The sequence below is a fragment of the Lutra lutra genome, chromosome 4 (genome assembly GCF_902655055.1).
Source record: "Lutra lutra chromosome 4, mLutLut1.2, whole genome shotgun sequence".
In the NCBI taxonomy this organism is placed as follows: Eukaryota; Metazoa; Chordata; class Mammalia; order Carnivora; family Mustelidae; genus Lutra; species Lutra lutra.
In genome coordinates, this window is record NC_062281.1 from 3,940,064 (window position 1) to 3,957,761 (window position 17,698).

The following is a 17,698-nucleotide window of genomic DNA, read 5'->3' on the forward strand; positions in this document are numbered from 1 at the left end:
GGAGACCTGCACATAAGTCCAAGGTCATGTGGTGGTACCCGGTTCTGTTACATTGCAAGAAGGGTGACCCCACGTGGGGCAGCTGCACCAAGGGGCATCCCTCTCTGATGAACGTGGACAAGCTTTGTAGTATCTGGGAGGGACTGCTTTACTCCATAGTCCAGAGAGAAAGCCCTGGCTTAGAGGGTCGAGGTGGCTTTCCCAAGGTCATGGTCAGTAAGTGGCAGATGGTGCCTGATACAGAACTTGGGAGTTACAGACCCTACCCAGGAACCTCCCGAGAACCCTTCCTGCCCGCTCTCCACCTCTCCGTCCCCATGGGCCCCATGAGTCATTTTCCTTTTTGGTGTTTGCAGACACCTGGGTCTTAATAATCATGTGGCGCTCGTTCGGGGGCTTGAGCAAGACCAGGGCCGTGGGAAGGAGGATGAGTGGGCTGATGGTTGCATTCTGAAGTGGGGGGCCGGCCAGGAAGCACAGGGGCTGAGGGCAGCTCCCCTCCCTTCTCACAGCCACCCTGAGTCACTCTTTAATGGAAAATGCGCCTATTTTAATTCCTATCAGCACAAAAACCTTGTGTGTCCTTTATAAATATTTCATTCTCTGCCAGCAGTGAGTTGTGAGCAGTGAGTACAGCCACCTCCTTCCCTCCGCGGGACGATCTGTCCCCGCCCCAGGTGAGTCTGGGCCGGAGCTGACGGCCACGACCACCCCCACTCGGCCCTGGCTGGGATGGCTGCTGTCACTCAGGGAGCAGCCCAGCGACCCCTGAACTTGACAAAGAATGAGGGTGCCTGAGGAGAGAGGTGACCACCCAGGGCCTCTGAAGGGCAGAATCAGGTCTCCAACCTAAGCTGGCCTCATGCTGGGGGCCAGTCTTGTCCCCTCCAGTGCGGTGTCCTGGAGTGGGAATTCAAAGGTAGGTTGATCTCTTCTGGCCGGGGAATCAGGGCTTCGGGGAGGGGTGGTCCATATCAGGGAAGCTTGGCCAGCTGTGTCGTGCTAAGCTTGGGGAAGTCATTCAGGCTCGCTGTTGATGGGCCCAGGTCCCCAGGGAGCTCTAGGGAGCCACAGACCGTTCTTGAGCACCAGCGTGTCAGGAGCGAGGCTGGTCCGTGACCCACAGAGCCCAGCTGCCTTATTTACTTTTCCCAGTGCAGAGCACCTGCTGGACACTCACGGCATCTTTAATGAAACACTGCCCAGAACAGGAGCAAGGTCTGGGTAACTTCTCGTACCTACCTGGTGGCTGTCAACTCCGGGAAAGTCTAGTAGGAGCCAGCCAGGACCACAGGGCGTCTTGCAAGGGAGGGCTGCCTTCTAGCATGGCTGGTTCTTCGGGGAGCCCCAGACCCAATAGAAATGATTAGTTTTCTGACCCTCCGTCCCTGTATCGCTCCCCTCTGGAAAGCTGGGGCCTCTTCATTTTATCTGTCACCCAGCTGCCGTGAGGAGACGTGGGCTGTCTCAGCAAGCCTCCCCCAGGACAGGTCAGGGAGGCCGGCCAAGTATACTGATGGGGCCATGAAATCAGCTGGATGAGACAATGTCTTGGACAGAGCTGCCCCCCTGCCCCAGGCACCCTGGGTTCAGTGGTGGGCTCGGAACCGGCGGTACTTTCCAGGCAGAGCCCGGGAGGCAGAAACCATTGGCCTGGTGATGCATCCGTCTCAGTACCGCATGCCTCCCCCGTGCAGTACTCCAGGATCTCAGAGGTGCATTGGGCGTGGGCAGTACTGCCCTCAGAGCTCACGATCTGGCCAGAATGCAGTGGGAGGAAGGAAGGGGAGGACCCCCTGCCAACGGCCTGGCCCATGGTGGCCTCATCTGGGATCCTCAAGCAAGGTTGCTTAGTGTCTGTGGGTCAGAGCAGTGTGGTCTGGGGGTGGGGCTGCCCTCGAGGGCCCCAGACCCCACCCCGGCCCCTGGCCCCGCTCAGTGCCCACCTCTAGGTATCATCACCTGGGTTGAGGGGTCCCCCCAGGAATTTGGGGACACAGCAGGTCGCAGGACCTGGGGATCTGACGAGAGCCTTCTTCTCATTGCAGCTTCATCTCTCTGCTCTGCTTCACAGATGGGGAAACTGAGGGATCCTGGGATGGGGCAGGGGCAGAGCAGAGCCCACAGACAGCTTTTCAAAGCGGGGTTTATTGTTTTTATAGTCCGTTGGCCCTTTTCAGATGTGAAGCTTTGAAAGCTGGCCTGCTGTGTGGCATTGGGGTGGCGTGGCTGCCTCGGGGCCTCGCTTTGCCCCTGTGAGTATGGGGAGACCAGCCTTCTCCAGCACCAACTTCATGCCTCCTCATGACGAATAACCTTGCAGCTCTTAGAATGCCCCAGCCCCTCCTGGGCTTAGCTCAGGGGCACCGTCCTGAAGTGGGGGTTCATGTGCTGGAACCTGGGGTACAGGGCCCAGGGCCTTCTTTCCATTCTCCTAAAGCTTCTTCCCCATGAGCACCTGCACCAGCTCCACCTTCCCGCTCTGCCTGCCCTGCCCTTAGCGCTCCTGGTGGGGGGGCCAGGATCCTGGGGCTCAGGACTTGTTCTGGGCCCTGCCCCCTGCTGACAGAGAGGGTCCAGGCCCAGGGAGAGGGGCTGATTGGTAAGAGCAAGACGTGGCCTGACGCACGGAGCGATGTCCAAATGTCTGCATTCCAGCTGGGGTGGGCAGCCTGAGCAAACTCCTGTTCATCCATCAAAACCCCAAAGGCTCCTTAGAGGCAGTAACCCCAAGCTGATGTCCCAGGCCGAGCTGGGTGCTCCTCGGTTCTTCCCTGGTCTCTGACATGTACCAGGCAAAGCAAAGGATTCAGACACTCTGCTTCGCCTCCCTGGGAGCTGGTGGTCAGGTCTCTTCCTGATTCTCCAGCAACCCACACAGGGCCTGGCCTGGGGAGGGCTGTAGGTGGCATTCAAGCCCTGGCCCCACCTTGCACACTTCTGGGCTCCAAGCTCTGGCCGTACCACTCAGGGGAGCTAAGCCGGGTCTCAGGAGCTGGGGTCCCTCCAACAAGGACTCTGCTGCCTCAGGGCACCATGGGCCCTTGAATTTGATTCAGATCTGCGTCCTTATCAGCTGCGGTGTGGGGCCAGGAACCTGTGAGCATCTCTAGGGCGGGGCCTTCACTTGACCCAGTGCCACTCCAGTCCCTCCTGGCCAGCCCCACGGCCCTGCGCAAACATTGCTTGGGGGAAGGATGGGGGCCAGAGCCTGCCAGGGCTTGGGAGGCTGGGGTGACACCCGGCGCTCAGGGGTGTGGGAGGCAGGCTGGGGAAGGTGGGATGATGGGGCAGTCCCTCAGACAGACTCCTGGGTGCTTCATCTGAGCTCCCGTGTCCTGGATGTTGGGGAGCATGGTATTGGGGTACAGCACTGAGGACTGCTTTTCAGACTGTCCGTGCAGTCACCATCCTGGTCAGCGGTCCCCATCCCTGGGGACCTGGCCCCTTGTGGCCACCCAAGCAGCCTATCAGGGCCAGCACTGGGGGCCATGAGCAAGTCTGTCTGTGACCCTGCCCACGCAGAAAAATCAGCAGGAAGCGGGGGAGGGGACACAGCTTGGTGTGGATGGACGCTGCGAGCTGCTGCATCCCCTGGGTGCAGGGAGCTTTGCACACGGTGGCCCAGCTGGTGGGGCTTGGGGGTGATGCTCGTGCTGGTCAGTGCTGGTCGCCTGCAGGGCTACCAGGCCCAGGGCTGGGGAAGGACGGCCCCAGGCCCTGCAGGGCGACTACAAGCTGCTCTCCTCTCCCTTTCTCAGCCTCATCCCCGACATCCAGCCTGTGAATTGAGGGACACTGCCGAGGTCACATGGCATTGGTCCAGAGGCCTCCATCTGGGATGATGTGGTTTCTGTAGCTCTTCTGTGCCCGGTGCATGCCTTCTGAATGCTGTGTAAATCATGGTTAGACATTGCTTTGCCAAAAGGATGAATTACTCATTTGCAGTGGTGGAAGGACCAACAGTCTTATCCTAGGTGGGATTCCTGAGGTTACGTTGCCCCTGTAGGGCTCAGAGGTGGAGGAAGAACTTGCTCTGGTGCCTGGGGGGCCTGGAGACTTAGTGGGAAGACCGGAATGGGGATGTAGCTATAGCTCCTGGGCTCCCAGGACTGGTCCTAAGCGGGGTGTGGGGATAGAGATGATCAAGAACAGGCAGGTCCGCCTGGGGGTCCTCCGTGGCCTTGACACCCATGCCCTCAACCTCCATCTAAGGCCCCCTCGTCCTGGGCACTGGGAGGGCCCTCATCATGGGCTGGCTGGATGGAGGCCCTTGAGAGGATTTGGGGGGAAAGGAGTCCTTGTGGATCCCCTGTGACAAGCACAGGGCCTGGGACACCGTCAGTGGTCTAGACACGTCTGAATGGAAAACCTTGGAACAGATGAATACGGCTCCCAACCCAGGGAGGTCAGAGTGCATCCACCCAGCCATTCGCAGATGAAAAGCCTCATCTTTTCAGGACCTGAGTTGTCACACAGGTTCTGTGAGAACCACTAGAGATCTGTACCCTGCTGTCCTCTGGGGAAGGAGAGGCAGTCCTCCCCCTGTCTGGGGTGGGTACATTTTGCAGCTCTCCTCTGATCCCGGTACCTTGTAGGCAGGATGTACGCTCATGGATGATAAGTATGTACCAGCATTCCCCGCAGCTCACACGTCAGTGTGCACACCCTGTGCCTCGAGTGTCGTCGGTGCGCATACACACATGTACTACATGCATGCCGTCCGTCCACAAAGGTTGGTGTGCTGTGGCTGTACTGTGTATGCGGTTTAGGTACTGGTGTAATGTACATGGTGTGTGTGCCCTGTATGTTCCCGGTGCCTGTGTCCCTCTACCCGCTCATATACTATTAAGTTCCAAAGGCATGTGTATATATTCTGTAGAAAGTACCCATAGATGCGACGTCTGTGTATTGCACAATTTAGGCATACTTTGCGTACATGTGATAGGTGTAGACCCGTCCACACACAGTGCCTGCTGCATTGTGTCCAAGCAGAGACGGTGAGCAGATCCAGCGCACAATAACACGGAGTGTATCCATTAGGGCCTTTGCAGGAAGTAGCACTCTCAATCTGAGAAATCAGCAGACTATTTATAGACTCTTCTGGAAAGTGTGGGTCTGGTGGAGGGAAAGCAACCCGGGAGGGTGTGGCATTCTGGATGAGCGATGACACAGAGATGTCTGTGTGTCCGGGAACAGTCACTGCAACTGTGGACTGCAGCTGTGAGCCTGCTGGCAGGGGTGACTTGTCACCAAGGTCCTCACCTACCTCCCTTCCTCTGACCTCCTGACCAACTAACTGGAAACCAGAGAGCAGGGAGGAGGTGGGTGCATCTGGATGGGGAAATTGAAGACGTCCTGCCTGGCTGTCTCTTTCTGGGAAGCATCGCACACTTAGCAACTGGTCTGCCATTGTGGTGAGAATGCTCCTGGGCCCAAACCACAGGGCCGTAGATGTATTCATGTGGAAGGCCTGGAACTCTGGGGTGTTCACCTCCCACACTCTGTCATGCACACACCTCACTAAGGCATGACACCACTGTAATGGAGCAGTGAGATATACCACGGGACGTCAGAATGATGGAGTCCGTTCATTCTGCAGAAGGACAGATGGCAGGTGACTGGACACGGGGTTTACGGACATACCACTGTCCAGCCATGGGAAGGAAACTGCTTCTGAACATCACTACTGTCAGGAATGGGTGCGGTCTGGGCAACCCACGTGCAGTTTTTGACCTGGTCAATGCTGTGTTGGTTTCCTCTAGAAAATATATCACATCTGGATCCGCTAGCTAATATTACCACCTTAGTCAGTTTCCAACCACCTGCCGTTTTCCACCCTCCATCTGGCTTTTGTATGAGCTATGCAGGTGAGCTCTCTGGAGATACAGTGGGATTCCCACCCCTGCATTTTGTATAAATATAAACCCTCTTGTTTACCAAGATGTGCTTCTTTCTTTCCTGAAGACCTAAGCCTCCATCTGGTATCATTTCCCTCTAGGAAGAAGAACTTCTTTTGGTTATTATTCTGTGCAGATCTACCGGTAACGAGTTTTCTTGAATGTAAAAAAGTATTTTGACTTCATTCTTAAAGGATATTTCCTGTGGGTGGACAATTCCAGGTTAACGGTCTTTTTTTTTTTTTTTAAAGCTCCTTGAAGATGTTATTCTACCATTTCCTGGCCCCCATTGTTTATGATTAGAAGGAAGAGGTATTCAAATTGTTCTCCAGGTGATACCTTGTTTCTCTCTGGCTGCCTTTAGGATCTCTCGTTGGTTTTCAGCAGTTTGACTCTGATGTGTGGTTTTGTGTTTATCCTACTTGGAGTTCACTGGGCTTCTTGAATCTGTAAATCTGTATCTTTCACCAAATTTGGTTAATTTTGGCTATTCAAATTTCTTTGGTCTTTTCTCTTTTCCTTCTGGGATGCCTTTTGATGCTCTCCTGAAGGTGTCTGAGGCTCTCAGAATTTATGATAATTTGTATTGCTCTCTGTTCTTCAGCATGGACCTCTATTGCTACATTAGTCACTCTCCCCATTACCTTTCTGTTTCCCTCTTCTATCCTTTCTGGCCTGACTCCAACTTCATTTTTCCTTTTTTGCAAGGACTATGGGGTTTTTGAGAGGCTGGAGGTCAGTGATGGCTCAGGGTGATTGAGGACCAGAGAAGATGAAGAAAAGGCATCTTGGAGGCAAACAAATGATGTCATCTATCTAGTAAGAATATGGACCCTGGGGCAGGTAGGACATGGCACAAATTCCTGCCAGGGGAGGGACAGACAGACCATAAGTGATAGAGACTTGGTAGAGAGGTGTGGCCTTGGGCAGTCAGATGAAGTTTCCTGTGGGAGACTGTAGGGACCAACCAGACCCCAAGACCTCCAACCCCCTGCCCACTGAGTACCAGGCCCTGGACTAGGTGCTGTCTGACTCAGCAGATCTGCACAACCCCACCTGGGAATTATTTTTTTTTTTTTTTATTTTTTTTTTTTAAAGATTTTATTTATTTATTTGACAGAGAGAGATCACAAGCAGGCAGAGAGGCAGGCAGAGAGAGAGGAGGAAGCAGACTCCCTGCTTCGAGCAGAGAGCCCGACGCGGGGCTCGATCCCAAGACCCTGAGATCATGACCTGAGCCGAAGGCAGCGGCTTAACCCACTGAGCCACCCAGGCGCCCCTACCCACCTGGGAATTATTATCCCATGTAACAGAAACTAGGGTTGGAAGAGGTTGACTGGTATCCAAGATAATGCAGCTGGTTAAAGGACTAGGAGCCTGTGAGCATATGGCCTAGGGTAACACCAGGGAAGCCTTTCTTGATGGGGCAGGATTTAAGATGTTGGAAGGCCATGTTCATCCTCCAAGCTCTTGGTCCAAATACTGCCTGTGATTTGAGGTCCGGTTCCTTCCTTCCTCCCTCCCTCCCTCCTTCCCTCCCTCCCTTCCTTCCTTCCTTTCTTTCTCGGCAGTATTAGTCCCAGAACTTGATCTAGAGCTTACTGAGTCTCATGTTCTTCCAGCCATGTTGTACAGACCCTATCCTGGCTCTGATATTATTACTAAGTAGCTGAAGGATTCCTGGGGGGTAACTGCACCTTTCTAGCACCCCGTCCTCATTCTGAATGGGTGGGAATATGGACTCAACTTTGCACAATTGACATAGGGGATTAATGAAGTGATGTGCTTCCAGGTTTCATGAAGAATTTCAAAAGCACTTACATCTGTGTGGTTCTTAGAGGATTACTTGCTCCCTCTTTCCTAAGAAGCACAGTGGTGCAACTATATTCCTTCATTTATTAAAGAAATACTCTACATGCTATGTGTTACTCCAGGCGTGGGGGATCCAGCAGTGAACAAAACAGATACAAGTCTTTGCCCTCATGGTGTTTATATTACATACTCTGTAGTTACTCCTCTTGATTCAAAATCTCTGCTTCTAAGCCTCATTCTTGGTACTTGAAAACTCTGGTTTCAAATCCCAGTCCTGAAGGACTCAAGTTATCCTACTATTAAGTAACTAACTCAGTTTTCTTGTTGTTGGTGTCAGACCCATTATGCCTCCTTTGTAGGGTTGTTAGGATTGTTAGGAGGTCAGAATAAGGCCCTGTAGGACCAGGACCCCACACAGAGCCTGGTATGCAACAGTAATGTCCATCCACGGTGGACATATTTAATTTTCTCCCTTGGACTCACTACTTTTGCGGCTTATTAGTGAGTATGCTGCTTTTCCTTTTAAAATCTTTGTTTTGCTCTGAGAAGAATGTGCTGCTCCTCTGATCTGAACTGCCCCCAAATGAAATGCCCCAGAGCACCCCTCCCACCCCTAAACTGCTTTGTTCTTCTCTTCCCCCTCCTCCAGGATATGGGCAGTCCCTGACGCCATCCCCATGGAAGCGCCCCGGCGCCTTTCCCACCCCAGCCTCCCTCCCTTGTCCTCCCCTATCTCTCCCTCCCAGCTCACCGGCATGCCCAAGCGCCCTCCCTGTGGAAATGCGAAGTCCAGCCGCAGCGCGCGCCTCCCAGAGCGCTCCTCACTCCTTCTCCGTTTCTCTCCACCCCCCTCAGGTTACGGGCACGCGGCCCCCGGCACCGACGCGGGCAAGGCCTTCTGCATGTTCTACGCCGTGCTGGGCATCCCGCTGACGCTGGTCATGTTCCAGAGCCTGGGCGAGCGGATGAACACCTTTGTGCGCTACCTGCTGAAGCGCATCAAGCGGTGCTGCGGCATGCGCAGCACCGAGGTGTCCATGGAGAACATGGTGACCGTGGGCTTCTTCTCCTGCATGGGGACGCTGTGCATCGGGGCGGCCGCCTTCTCCCAGTGCGAGGAGTGGAGCTTCTTCCACGCCTACTACTACTGCTTCATCACGCTGACTACCATCGGGTTCGGGGACTACGTGGCCCTGCAGACCAAGGGCGCCCTGCAGAAGAAGCCGCTCTACGTGGCCTTTAGCTTTATGTACATCCTGGTGGGGCTGACGGTCATCGGGGCCTTCCTCAACCTGGTGGTCCTCAGGTTCTTGACCATGAACAGCGAGGACGAGCGGCGGGACGCCGAGGAGAGGGCGTCGCTGGCCGGGACGCGCAACAGCATGGTCATCCACATCCCCGAGGACGCGCGGCCCGGCCGGCCCCGCTGCAAGGCCGACGTGCCGGACCTGCCGTCCGTGTGCTCCTGCACCTGCTACCGGCCGCAGGACCACGGCGGCCGCGCGGCCGCGCAGCACAACTCCTTCAGCGCCAAGCTCGCGCCCCACTACTTCCACTCCATCTCCTACAAGATCGAGGAGATCTCGCCAAGCACACTGAGAAACAGCCTCTTCCCCTCCCCCATCAGCTCCATCTCCCCCGGGTTACATAGCTTTACCGACAACCACAGGCTGATGCGGCGGCGGAAGTCCGTTTAGGGTGCGGGGCGGGCGGCGCAGGCAGAAGCGGTCGCTCGTCCGACTTGACCTCGAGCTCCACCGGCCCACCTCGTCCGTTCCCTCGTGTTTATTATCAGTATCCTTTACCGTTGTCCTCATTCTCTGTGTTACTTTCTCTCCTTCCCTTTTCCGTGGTCCCGCCCCCGCTCACCCAGGACTCCCCCCTCCCCGTCTGCTCCCCACCTGCTCCCCCACCTCCCCGCGAGAGACAGAGCTGGCCCAAGGGAAGAGAAAGGCCCATCCTCCTCTGAAACTCGCATCTGAGCATGAAGCATGGATTCCTTCCTTCCTTCCCAGCGAAGTATGCCTTACACTTCTCCGCAGCCTGCCCCATCTCGGGGGTGGCTTTCCCAGGACAGGGGTGACACCAAGACCACCAGGCAGAGCCGAGAGGATACCCAACCCAAAGTTGCACACCAGGCTGCCAGCCCGTGAGTGTCCACCCACGTGCCGTCTGACCTAAGTCCTCTGCGTCCTCCTCCCCAGCGGTGGGTGGTTGTGGGTGTGTGCGTGTGCGGACTACGAGTGAGTGAGGGCGTGCACACGCCCGTGTGCTTCTGTGTGTGCGTGTGTGTGTGCGCTCTGTGTGACAAAACGGAAAGTTTTAGGTATTCACAGATTTCTTTCTCCGTGACTCAGTTCTGTTACTAACCTGCTTTCAGCGGCTTCCAAACAAAACGGGGAAACCAAACCCATGGGGTTTTGATTTATCATTCTGCCAAATCAAGCATGTTCCGTGAGCGGTCTTTCTCCCAGACGGGTCATGACCATATTTTTTAAATGCTACGTTCTAAATTATATTAAACTTCTTTTAAGGGGACGGGCGGGAAAGAAGACGTGGCTCCTCTTCGCTTGCCAGTTCAAAAATTTTTTAGAAGCATGCACTTTGTTCGACCGGTACGCATTATCCACGCAAGACAACAAAACTAGCAATGAGCAGTCCAAAGCCAGTAATAATATTAATTTATTAAAGGCATTTCTGTCACCTGCAGCCCCAACGATTTGCCATGCAACTGGGAGTGTCAGGGGAAACTGGAAAATTGTTGGAGCCACAGAATGTTCTGTTACTTCTCTCTTATTTATAGGAAGGTGGCGGCCATGGTGGGGGTTTGACATCTACCTGCGTAAGTGAGAATTCTGGTTTGGGATGCTTGGATGACAATGGGTATCAGGTGGATGTGGCTTATTTTCTTAATAAAATAAAAACAAACTGACAGGGCATTCCTTATTTTTTTAAAAAAATATATATGTATTTCGAGAAAGACAGTCTCTAATTGCATTTGATTTGTAAATAAGGGCAACAAGTCTGTGTTGGTCTCAGGAAGTGTTTAGAGGCAAAGGAGCGGTGTCTTGGCCTGCTGGGAACTTGTCAGTCTCAGGGGACAGTTTTCCTGAGTAGTGGAGAAATTCCTTCTCATCGTCCCCTTGGACAACCCCAAGGGAAGGCCTGTTAATCTCCTAGGGGAGCGCTAGGCTATAGAATAGGGTACACTGGGGGCCTCATTGATAACAGGAATAAAGAAAGATCTGGAAACTAAATTCACAGAGGTGACTTTCACTTCCCTTGACACGCGTCCCCCCCGCTATTTCTAGAAGCCACCCGTCTTCCCATGCCTTTTTCATAAACTGAACATCCATGGCTCTTGGATAGAAACAGGCTTTGGCTTTGGCCCAGAAGGAGCAGTGGGAGCCCCCATGGGAATCTCCCAGAATGGAGGGTCTGCTCCCTAGAAAGGGACCGTCAAGATTTCTGAAAGAAAAAGGCACCAACGCCACAGGCCCTGAGCGTTTGGGCCATTGGACTGAAACGCAGCCATCCAGACTCCTCCAAAGTGGAGGGCCCTGTAAGGTGTGTGGGCCCCGGGCCTGTGGAAGTGGGGACGGGGGTCTGCGAACCGCCATTCTCAACCTTCAAGGTTGTCTTGAGTCACTGATTTTTAAGTATATATATTTTTCATTTTAAGGCTCTAAAATCTGTCCAGAGAAGACATTTTTTCTCCCTTGGAAGAAATTTTTCTTTTCTTTCTTTTTTTTTTTTTTTTTTTGCGGGGGTGTTGTAGGTACGAAACCAGTGGATCTTTGCAGAGTGTCTCATGCTTTGGAGGAGAGTGCTGGGAAGCCGTGTGGGGTTGCTCGTGAAAACCTTTGCAAGGTTTGTCCTCAAATGGGGTGTATGATCACCTTTGATTTGTAAGGGCAAGTGAGGTACAAGAGGCTGAGAGGTTTGCTTGGAGCTGGTCCTGGTCTAAGCCTCCCCCTGATGCGGGCACCTGCTTCTCTCTGTCCACGGGCAGAAGCCCCAGGCCTCTGGGGTCAACCCTTCATTCAGGGCCGATTCCTTGACAAAAATATCTGTTTAAAGTGGTCTTGTCCTGTTTAAATGCTTCCAGTGGCAGGGAGATCCTCCTTTCCTGGGGAAATGGAGAAAACATTCCATATTCTTTATTTCCACAGACCGGACTGTTCTGTGTAGCTTTAAGAGATGCAGGATGAAGTTTTTTTCTGTTCAGTGGTGACCAACAACTTAAGCATTGGAAGGAAGGTGGACTCGGTCTGGCCTCCACCCCCCTCCTAGTTCTCGGTCCTGGGCTATGGCTCAGCCCTCTGAAGGGCCATCAGGGAGTCTCCTCTTCCAAAGTTAAATATCTTTGTTCATGCTTGGAATACTCAGGGCACAGTGGGGCAGCTTGGTTTGCTTCCTTTTCGATGTGCATCTTTTTCTAAGATGGCCTGGGGTGGGCTCTGGCTGAGGAGCCCTCCATGTACACCAATGAGGTGCTTTTACAGGGGACTGAGTCAGGGGCCTCCAGGGACCTTCCCTCCTGATAAAATGGGGCTGGAGCATCTCCATCCAGAGAGCTTGGCCGCCTGAGATGGCCCAGTCAGCAGGAGGATCTTCAAAAGCCAACAGGCTGCTTGGTCTGGGGCACCTCACCGAGCTCCCTCATCTTCAGAGGAGGAAACCGAGGACCCGGAAGGGGGAGCCAGCAGCTCAGATCAGCTGGCCAGCCCCTTGGTCTCCCCAGGCGTCTCTCCTCTTGCTGTCTTCGCGGCTGCTGGGGCACTGCTGTTGCTTATACCTCAAAGGTCCCTCTGCGCCTCGGGCCGAGTCTGTTCCTCCCTCCTGCCACGGGTGACTTTCCTACGTCTGGCTTCTCGGCCCATCCTTCCAGGCGGCAGTGCCCGCTCAGCCAGGAGGAGAAGACACACGAGGCTGTTTGGAGACAGGTTTCCGCTTCCTCCAGGACGAGCTGAGGCAGGGCCACGTTCCCCCAGAATCGCAGAGCGCTGGCTGGCCACCCAGTTCTAGAGGTGGGGGTCTAGGAAATGTGCCTCGTGGGTCCTTAAAGAGCTTTGGACTTACTTGAATGCCTCTCCAGCTGAGCAGTCTCAGTCTGTCCGCTCCACCAAAGATAGGAAGAAGGCGGGTCGTGCGCGGTGCAGGTCTGGGCTCCTCCAAGAGATCTCCCCATTTTGCCCTTGACCACACCCACGCCGGGTGGAAGATGCTGTCGTGCCGCAAGACCGTTAGACTCTTATTTACCTAGGTGAACCCCTGGTCCAGGTTTTGAGATGCCTGCTTAGCGCCAGGGCTGGGATCAGATCTCTTCTTTCCAGCCACAACACTCTGGTCTTGAAACCCAGGCAGCAGACCCTGACGCACGATGGCTGCCTGGGGCTCCCTGAGCATCTCTCATGCCCCTGCTCTACGTCACCGATCCGCCCTCGGGCACGACCTCAGCAGGTCATTTGCGGTCCAGAAATCCAGAGAGGAGGTACCTGGGCCCACCCTGCTGCTCGAGAGGCCCGCCTTTGCAGGGGCTCCAACCCCGTCTCTAAGAAGGGGAGAGTGACTGCAGGATTTGGCTTACTGCTTCTTCCCTGCACACGGGGCCTTAAGTGGGGGAACGTCTGGACAGTAACTCAGAGGCCCGCAGAGAAACCCAGGAGGTCACTTTTCTCTGCCTCACCTCGATCTGAAAGCCTTGTGGATTTCTGATTCCTGGCAGGGATTGGCATCATCTGGAAGCTGGAGGGAACGGGGTAGAGGCGTGTGTGGTCTCTGCGTGGAGCCGGAGAGGGAGGTAGGAGAGCAAAGGACAATCAGAGGAGAGAGCCACCCGCCACTGAGGTCTGTGGCCCTGTCTCTTTCTGTGGTTTTTAAAAACAATTGGGCCTAATTAGCATCCACGGAGGTTTAAGGCCTGAGGCCTGTGCTGGAATGTGTCCCTTCAGGTTGTGTGATACGATGCCATTCCCTCAAGCGCCCTTGTGTGTGTGGGTTTGCTTCTGAACGGGGAGGGGGTCAGACTGGGGGCCTGTCCTGTGTGGACCTGCTGCTGGGGCTCCAACGTCGGTTTCTTCCAGCGTCATGGCTTGTCTGGGACCCTGGATACATCCTGGGTGTGGAAGGGGTGGTGGGGCGGAGCCCACGCTTCCTGCTTCACTGGGCCCCCAGAAGTCATGTCACCTCCCTGGGCCTCTGCTGCTGTCCGGCAACACAATGGGATGGGGCCGGTGGGTCCTAAACCCGGACCACCTCCCACAGAATGAATCTGACCCATGAAGACATTTGGCCTGGATGTTCCTGTCAGTGGGCACATTGGAAGGTTGGGACACCAAAAAGAATACGAGAGACCATGTTGTTCGTCAGGGTGCTGGGGAGACGGTGCCACCGCTTGTCCCCTCTCCGAGAACAGAATGCCCTCACACGAGCCAGGCCCCATGAATTCCAGGTCCCCCAAACCCTGGGCATAAGGCCGTTTGATGGGCTCTTTCTTGACCACACCTTGGTAGATGGTGCTGTTTTGGAGGAAAATCTATTTCCATGTGATTCTCCCACCGACTTTGTTTGGAAAATTCCAGATTAAAGAAGAGTTGAAAGAGTGTGCGCGGCCGCGGTATGCACATCGCCCAGACCCGCCAGCCTGCAGTGTCTTAGGACAGTTGCTTGACCCTCTTCTACCCCCACCCCGACGTATGTGGAGGAGGAAGTGGGGTCTGCAACGTTTAGGTGGCTCACCACCCCCCAAAAAAGATGTGGGAACAAGTGTGTTTTCCTGGAGACAGTGCCCCTAGTATCCTAGGATACTTAACCTTCGTGCAATATTATCTAAAATACAGCCCACATTCACATTTTCCCAGCTGTCCCCAAAACATCCCCCAGAGCTTTCTCATGAATCCGAGAGAGAAGGTCACATCCCACATTGCCTGTCTGGTTGCCCCAGATTATCCCAATCCAGGGCGTTTCTCCTCCCCATTTTTGTCTTCCATGATGTTGCCCTTCTGAGGAGCCTGGGCCTGTTGTCTTGGGGGGATTCCCCATGACCTGCTGCTGTCTCCTGCTTTCCTTATTTAGGAAATTTTGGAGACGATGACATTGCTGTGTCGTGGCGCCATGATGAATGCCTTTGATATGTTCGGCTCTCTCGAGACCTCTGTGATTACCTCTCTCATTGGAGATAAACAAATCACATTGAATGTTGCTCTCCTCTGTTGGAGAAATCAGTGGAAGCTTCTAGAGAGGTGTCCACGAGTCCTGGATGCAGGGTCTCATTCCCAAACCGAACACGACTTTGCACCTTCTGACCCCTGACACGGGTCTCTCTGCAGTACAAGCGCCATCGGCCTTTACCCTAAACACCTGTGGGGGATATCCAACTAGAAATAGCCCAGAGATGGGCTTCCATCCGCTACAAAGCCGGCTAGCAGGTGTAACCCAGTGGGATCCTTGTAAGGATCCCTGGGCACCCAGAAGCCACTCAGGTGGGTAGTAACGATCACCGAGCCTGTCCTAGCACAAATGATCACAAAGCCGGACGGGCTGCTGTGGAGCTCTCGGTTTCTTTAAGGACTGTAATCGGGACCTCTGTCTTGGAGATCTTTGCACTGGCAAGCTCTGTAGCCTGGATTTTTCAGGGCTGATAACATAAAGCGGTCCACCTGCTGTGGCTAAGTAACCTTTCGTTTGATCAAGAACATACGGCCACGCAGGTTCTCTGAGCCTTTGCCTAGGCTGTTCCTGCTACCTGGGAGGCCTCCCTGCTGTGCTCCAACATGGCGGTGAAGAGGGGAGCCTCCCACGCATCCTTCAGAGGCCCCTGTTGCACTCAAGGATCCCCTCCTGTGGGCCTCCTCATTCTGTCTGCCACGCAAGAACATCTTGGGAGTCAACTCTGACGGCCTTGGCCTTGAAAGCTCTCAGGGCTGAGCAGCGCCCACAGAGGGGAGTAAAGACGATCAGATTTCCTGCCGCTTGCCTAAGTGGCCGTTCATCCCCGTTATCAAGGCAGATCTTAACTTCCGTGCAGACAATGGCTCCATCCCTGGAAATCGATCCCCAGCCACATGCTGAAAATCTGTCACCTGCCCTTGGCCATTCAGTGGCACCTGCCGGCCCGAGTGGCAGGTGCCACGAGCTGCCTGCAGCTGGCTATTTCCCGGAAGCAGGTGGTCGGTACACCTTCAGTCTCCAGAAGCACGCTTGGGACGTCTCACCTTACAGTGGGGATGGGGCCCTGTTATGAGAATGTCAAGAGCTGGGTCAGCGCCACGGGAGAACCGCTAGTAGAGAGTGAGCAGCGTGGGGACGCATGCAGTGAGTGACAGGGACCTCGGGCCTTGGCCCCGCACCTGCCTGGCGTGGCTCTGGGAACCTGGGGCAGAGGCCAGGGCAGACCCTTTCTGCCTCAGGGAGCAGCCTCGGGGCGGAAGCTGCTCAGGTCCGGTACTCACAGGTGGTGGTACTTTGCCCATCTGAGCCTCAGTTTCCCTAGCTTTAAGTTGGAGATTAGACATAAATGACACAGAGCAGCTGTGGGAGCTGCCGGAGTGACCTTGACTGGGCACCTGGTCTGTGCCAGGCGCCATTCGGGGGTTCTCTCGCAGGCCAGCTCCTGGGCTCCTATGGGTTACTCCTGGCGTTGGACTTGAAAATGGAAAGGCAGAGATGGAGCCCGGCCGGGGAGCTCAGGTAGGGCTTTGCAGAGGAAGGAGATTTTGGAAATCTCTGAGCGGAACCTTGAAGAAGCAAGTGGGTGCTGATTTAGGCAGAGGCAGAGCCTGGGCCAAGGCATGGAGTGTCGACATGCTGGGAGCACAGATGACACCCAGTGTTCTGTGGAACCCTGCCACAGAGCCGCAGCGGATGGGCAGGAGGCAGCCTCACTGCCCAGGCCCTTTGGAGCTGGTCACATCCTAAGTCGTTCAAGCCTTTCTCATGCTCAGGAACCTTCCCTGGCTCCCCGGCGCCCACAGAGTTTTATTTCAAGGCCCTTTCCTCTCACACCTGGCGTCCACGAGGGACCTGTCCCTGCTAATGTCCATGCTTGGGCATCCTCTTGTGACAGAGCCTCGGAGCCCTGTTGTTTAGGCGGAGTTGATGGCTGTGTTTTGTTTTTCTGCGTCTCGTGGACATCTGCTGTAGCTTGCTTGGGGAACACTTCTGGAGACGGTCTGCTTGGTCTTTCACTTAAGCCTTTGAGGGGACTCGCCAAACGGCTCTTTGTCCCTGTTTCTCCTCTGGAGTCAGAGCCGCTTGTGGCTGTGGTGCCGAGGGCAGGGTCCTTCAAGTAGGGGTGTCAGAAGGGGCAGGGGTGTCGGCTGTCGTGGTGAGCTCTGGCAGCTCAGGTCTGTTCTTTGGACCTTTCTTCCTACTGGTGTGTCTAGGGTATACACCGGGACGTGCGGGCAAGTGGCATCCTGGTATGGAGTCCCCCTTCCCCCGGCAATGCAGTGTGGACTTTGGCTTTGACTTGAGCCACCTGGGTAATGGAGGCTGAGGGGCACCGGCTGGGGAGAAGGAAGTCTGGCCTAGAAAATGTGGGCTGAGCCAGGATTCAGACCTTGCCTTTGGGATTTGCTGTGTGACCCAGGGCAAGTCACGTCACTTCTCTGGGCCTGAGTTTCTTCTTTTTCTAGACTAAGGGGTTTGCTAAGGTCCTAAATATCCGCCCCCCGCCACCGCCATGTCTGCCTTATTCGGTTTGCCACCAGCTCCAGCCTGCGGAGGACGGGCGGGGCTCCCGTCAGCTGGCATCTGTTTTACCAAACACCCTCTGTTGCAGGTGACGCTCTCCCAGTCAGTGTTGTCGTCGTTGTTCTACCAGGACATGGATCTTTAATTAACCAACAGCTCCTCGCAGGTGCGTCTCGGCTCTGTTTCCTCGACTGTGCAAGGCTCCCTGGTTGCACAAGGTGCGCGTTCTAATGAGAGCGAGCCCGAGCCCAGGGGACTTTGGGCTCCTGTGTCCCCGTGCTCACCGCACT

At 54.8% G+C, this 17,698-nt stretch overlaps 1 protein-coding gene across 1 annotated transcript in view; it reads left to right on the forward strand.

Annotated features, from left to right (window-relative positions):
* The window catches only part of KCNK9 (potassium two pore domain channel subfamily K member 9), a 76,091-nt gene extending 64,680 nt beyond the window's left edge, over positions 1-11,411 (forward strand). The window contains exon 2 of the mRNA XM_047723568.1: positions 8,568-11,411. Coding sequence (XP_047579524.1) covers positions 8,568-9,409 — 842 coding nt within the window. The 3' untranslated portion in view covers positions 9,410-11,411. The remainder of the gene's footprint in view (positions 1-8,567) is intronic.
* The last annotated feature ends 6,287 nt before the right edge of the window (positions 11,412-17,698 follow it).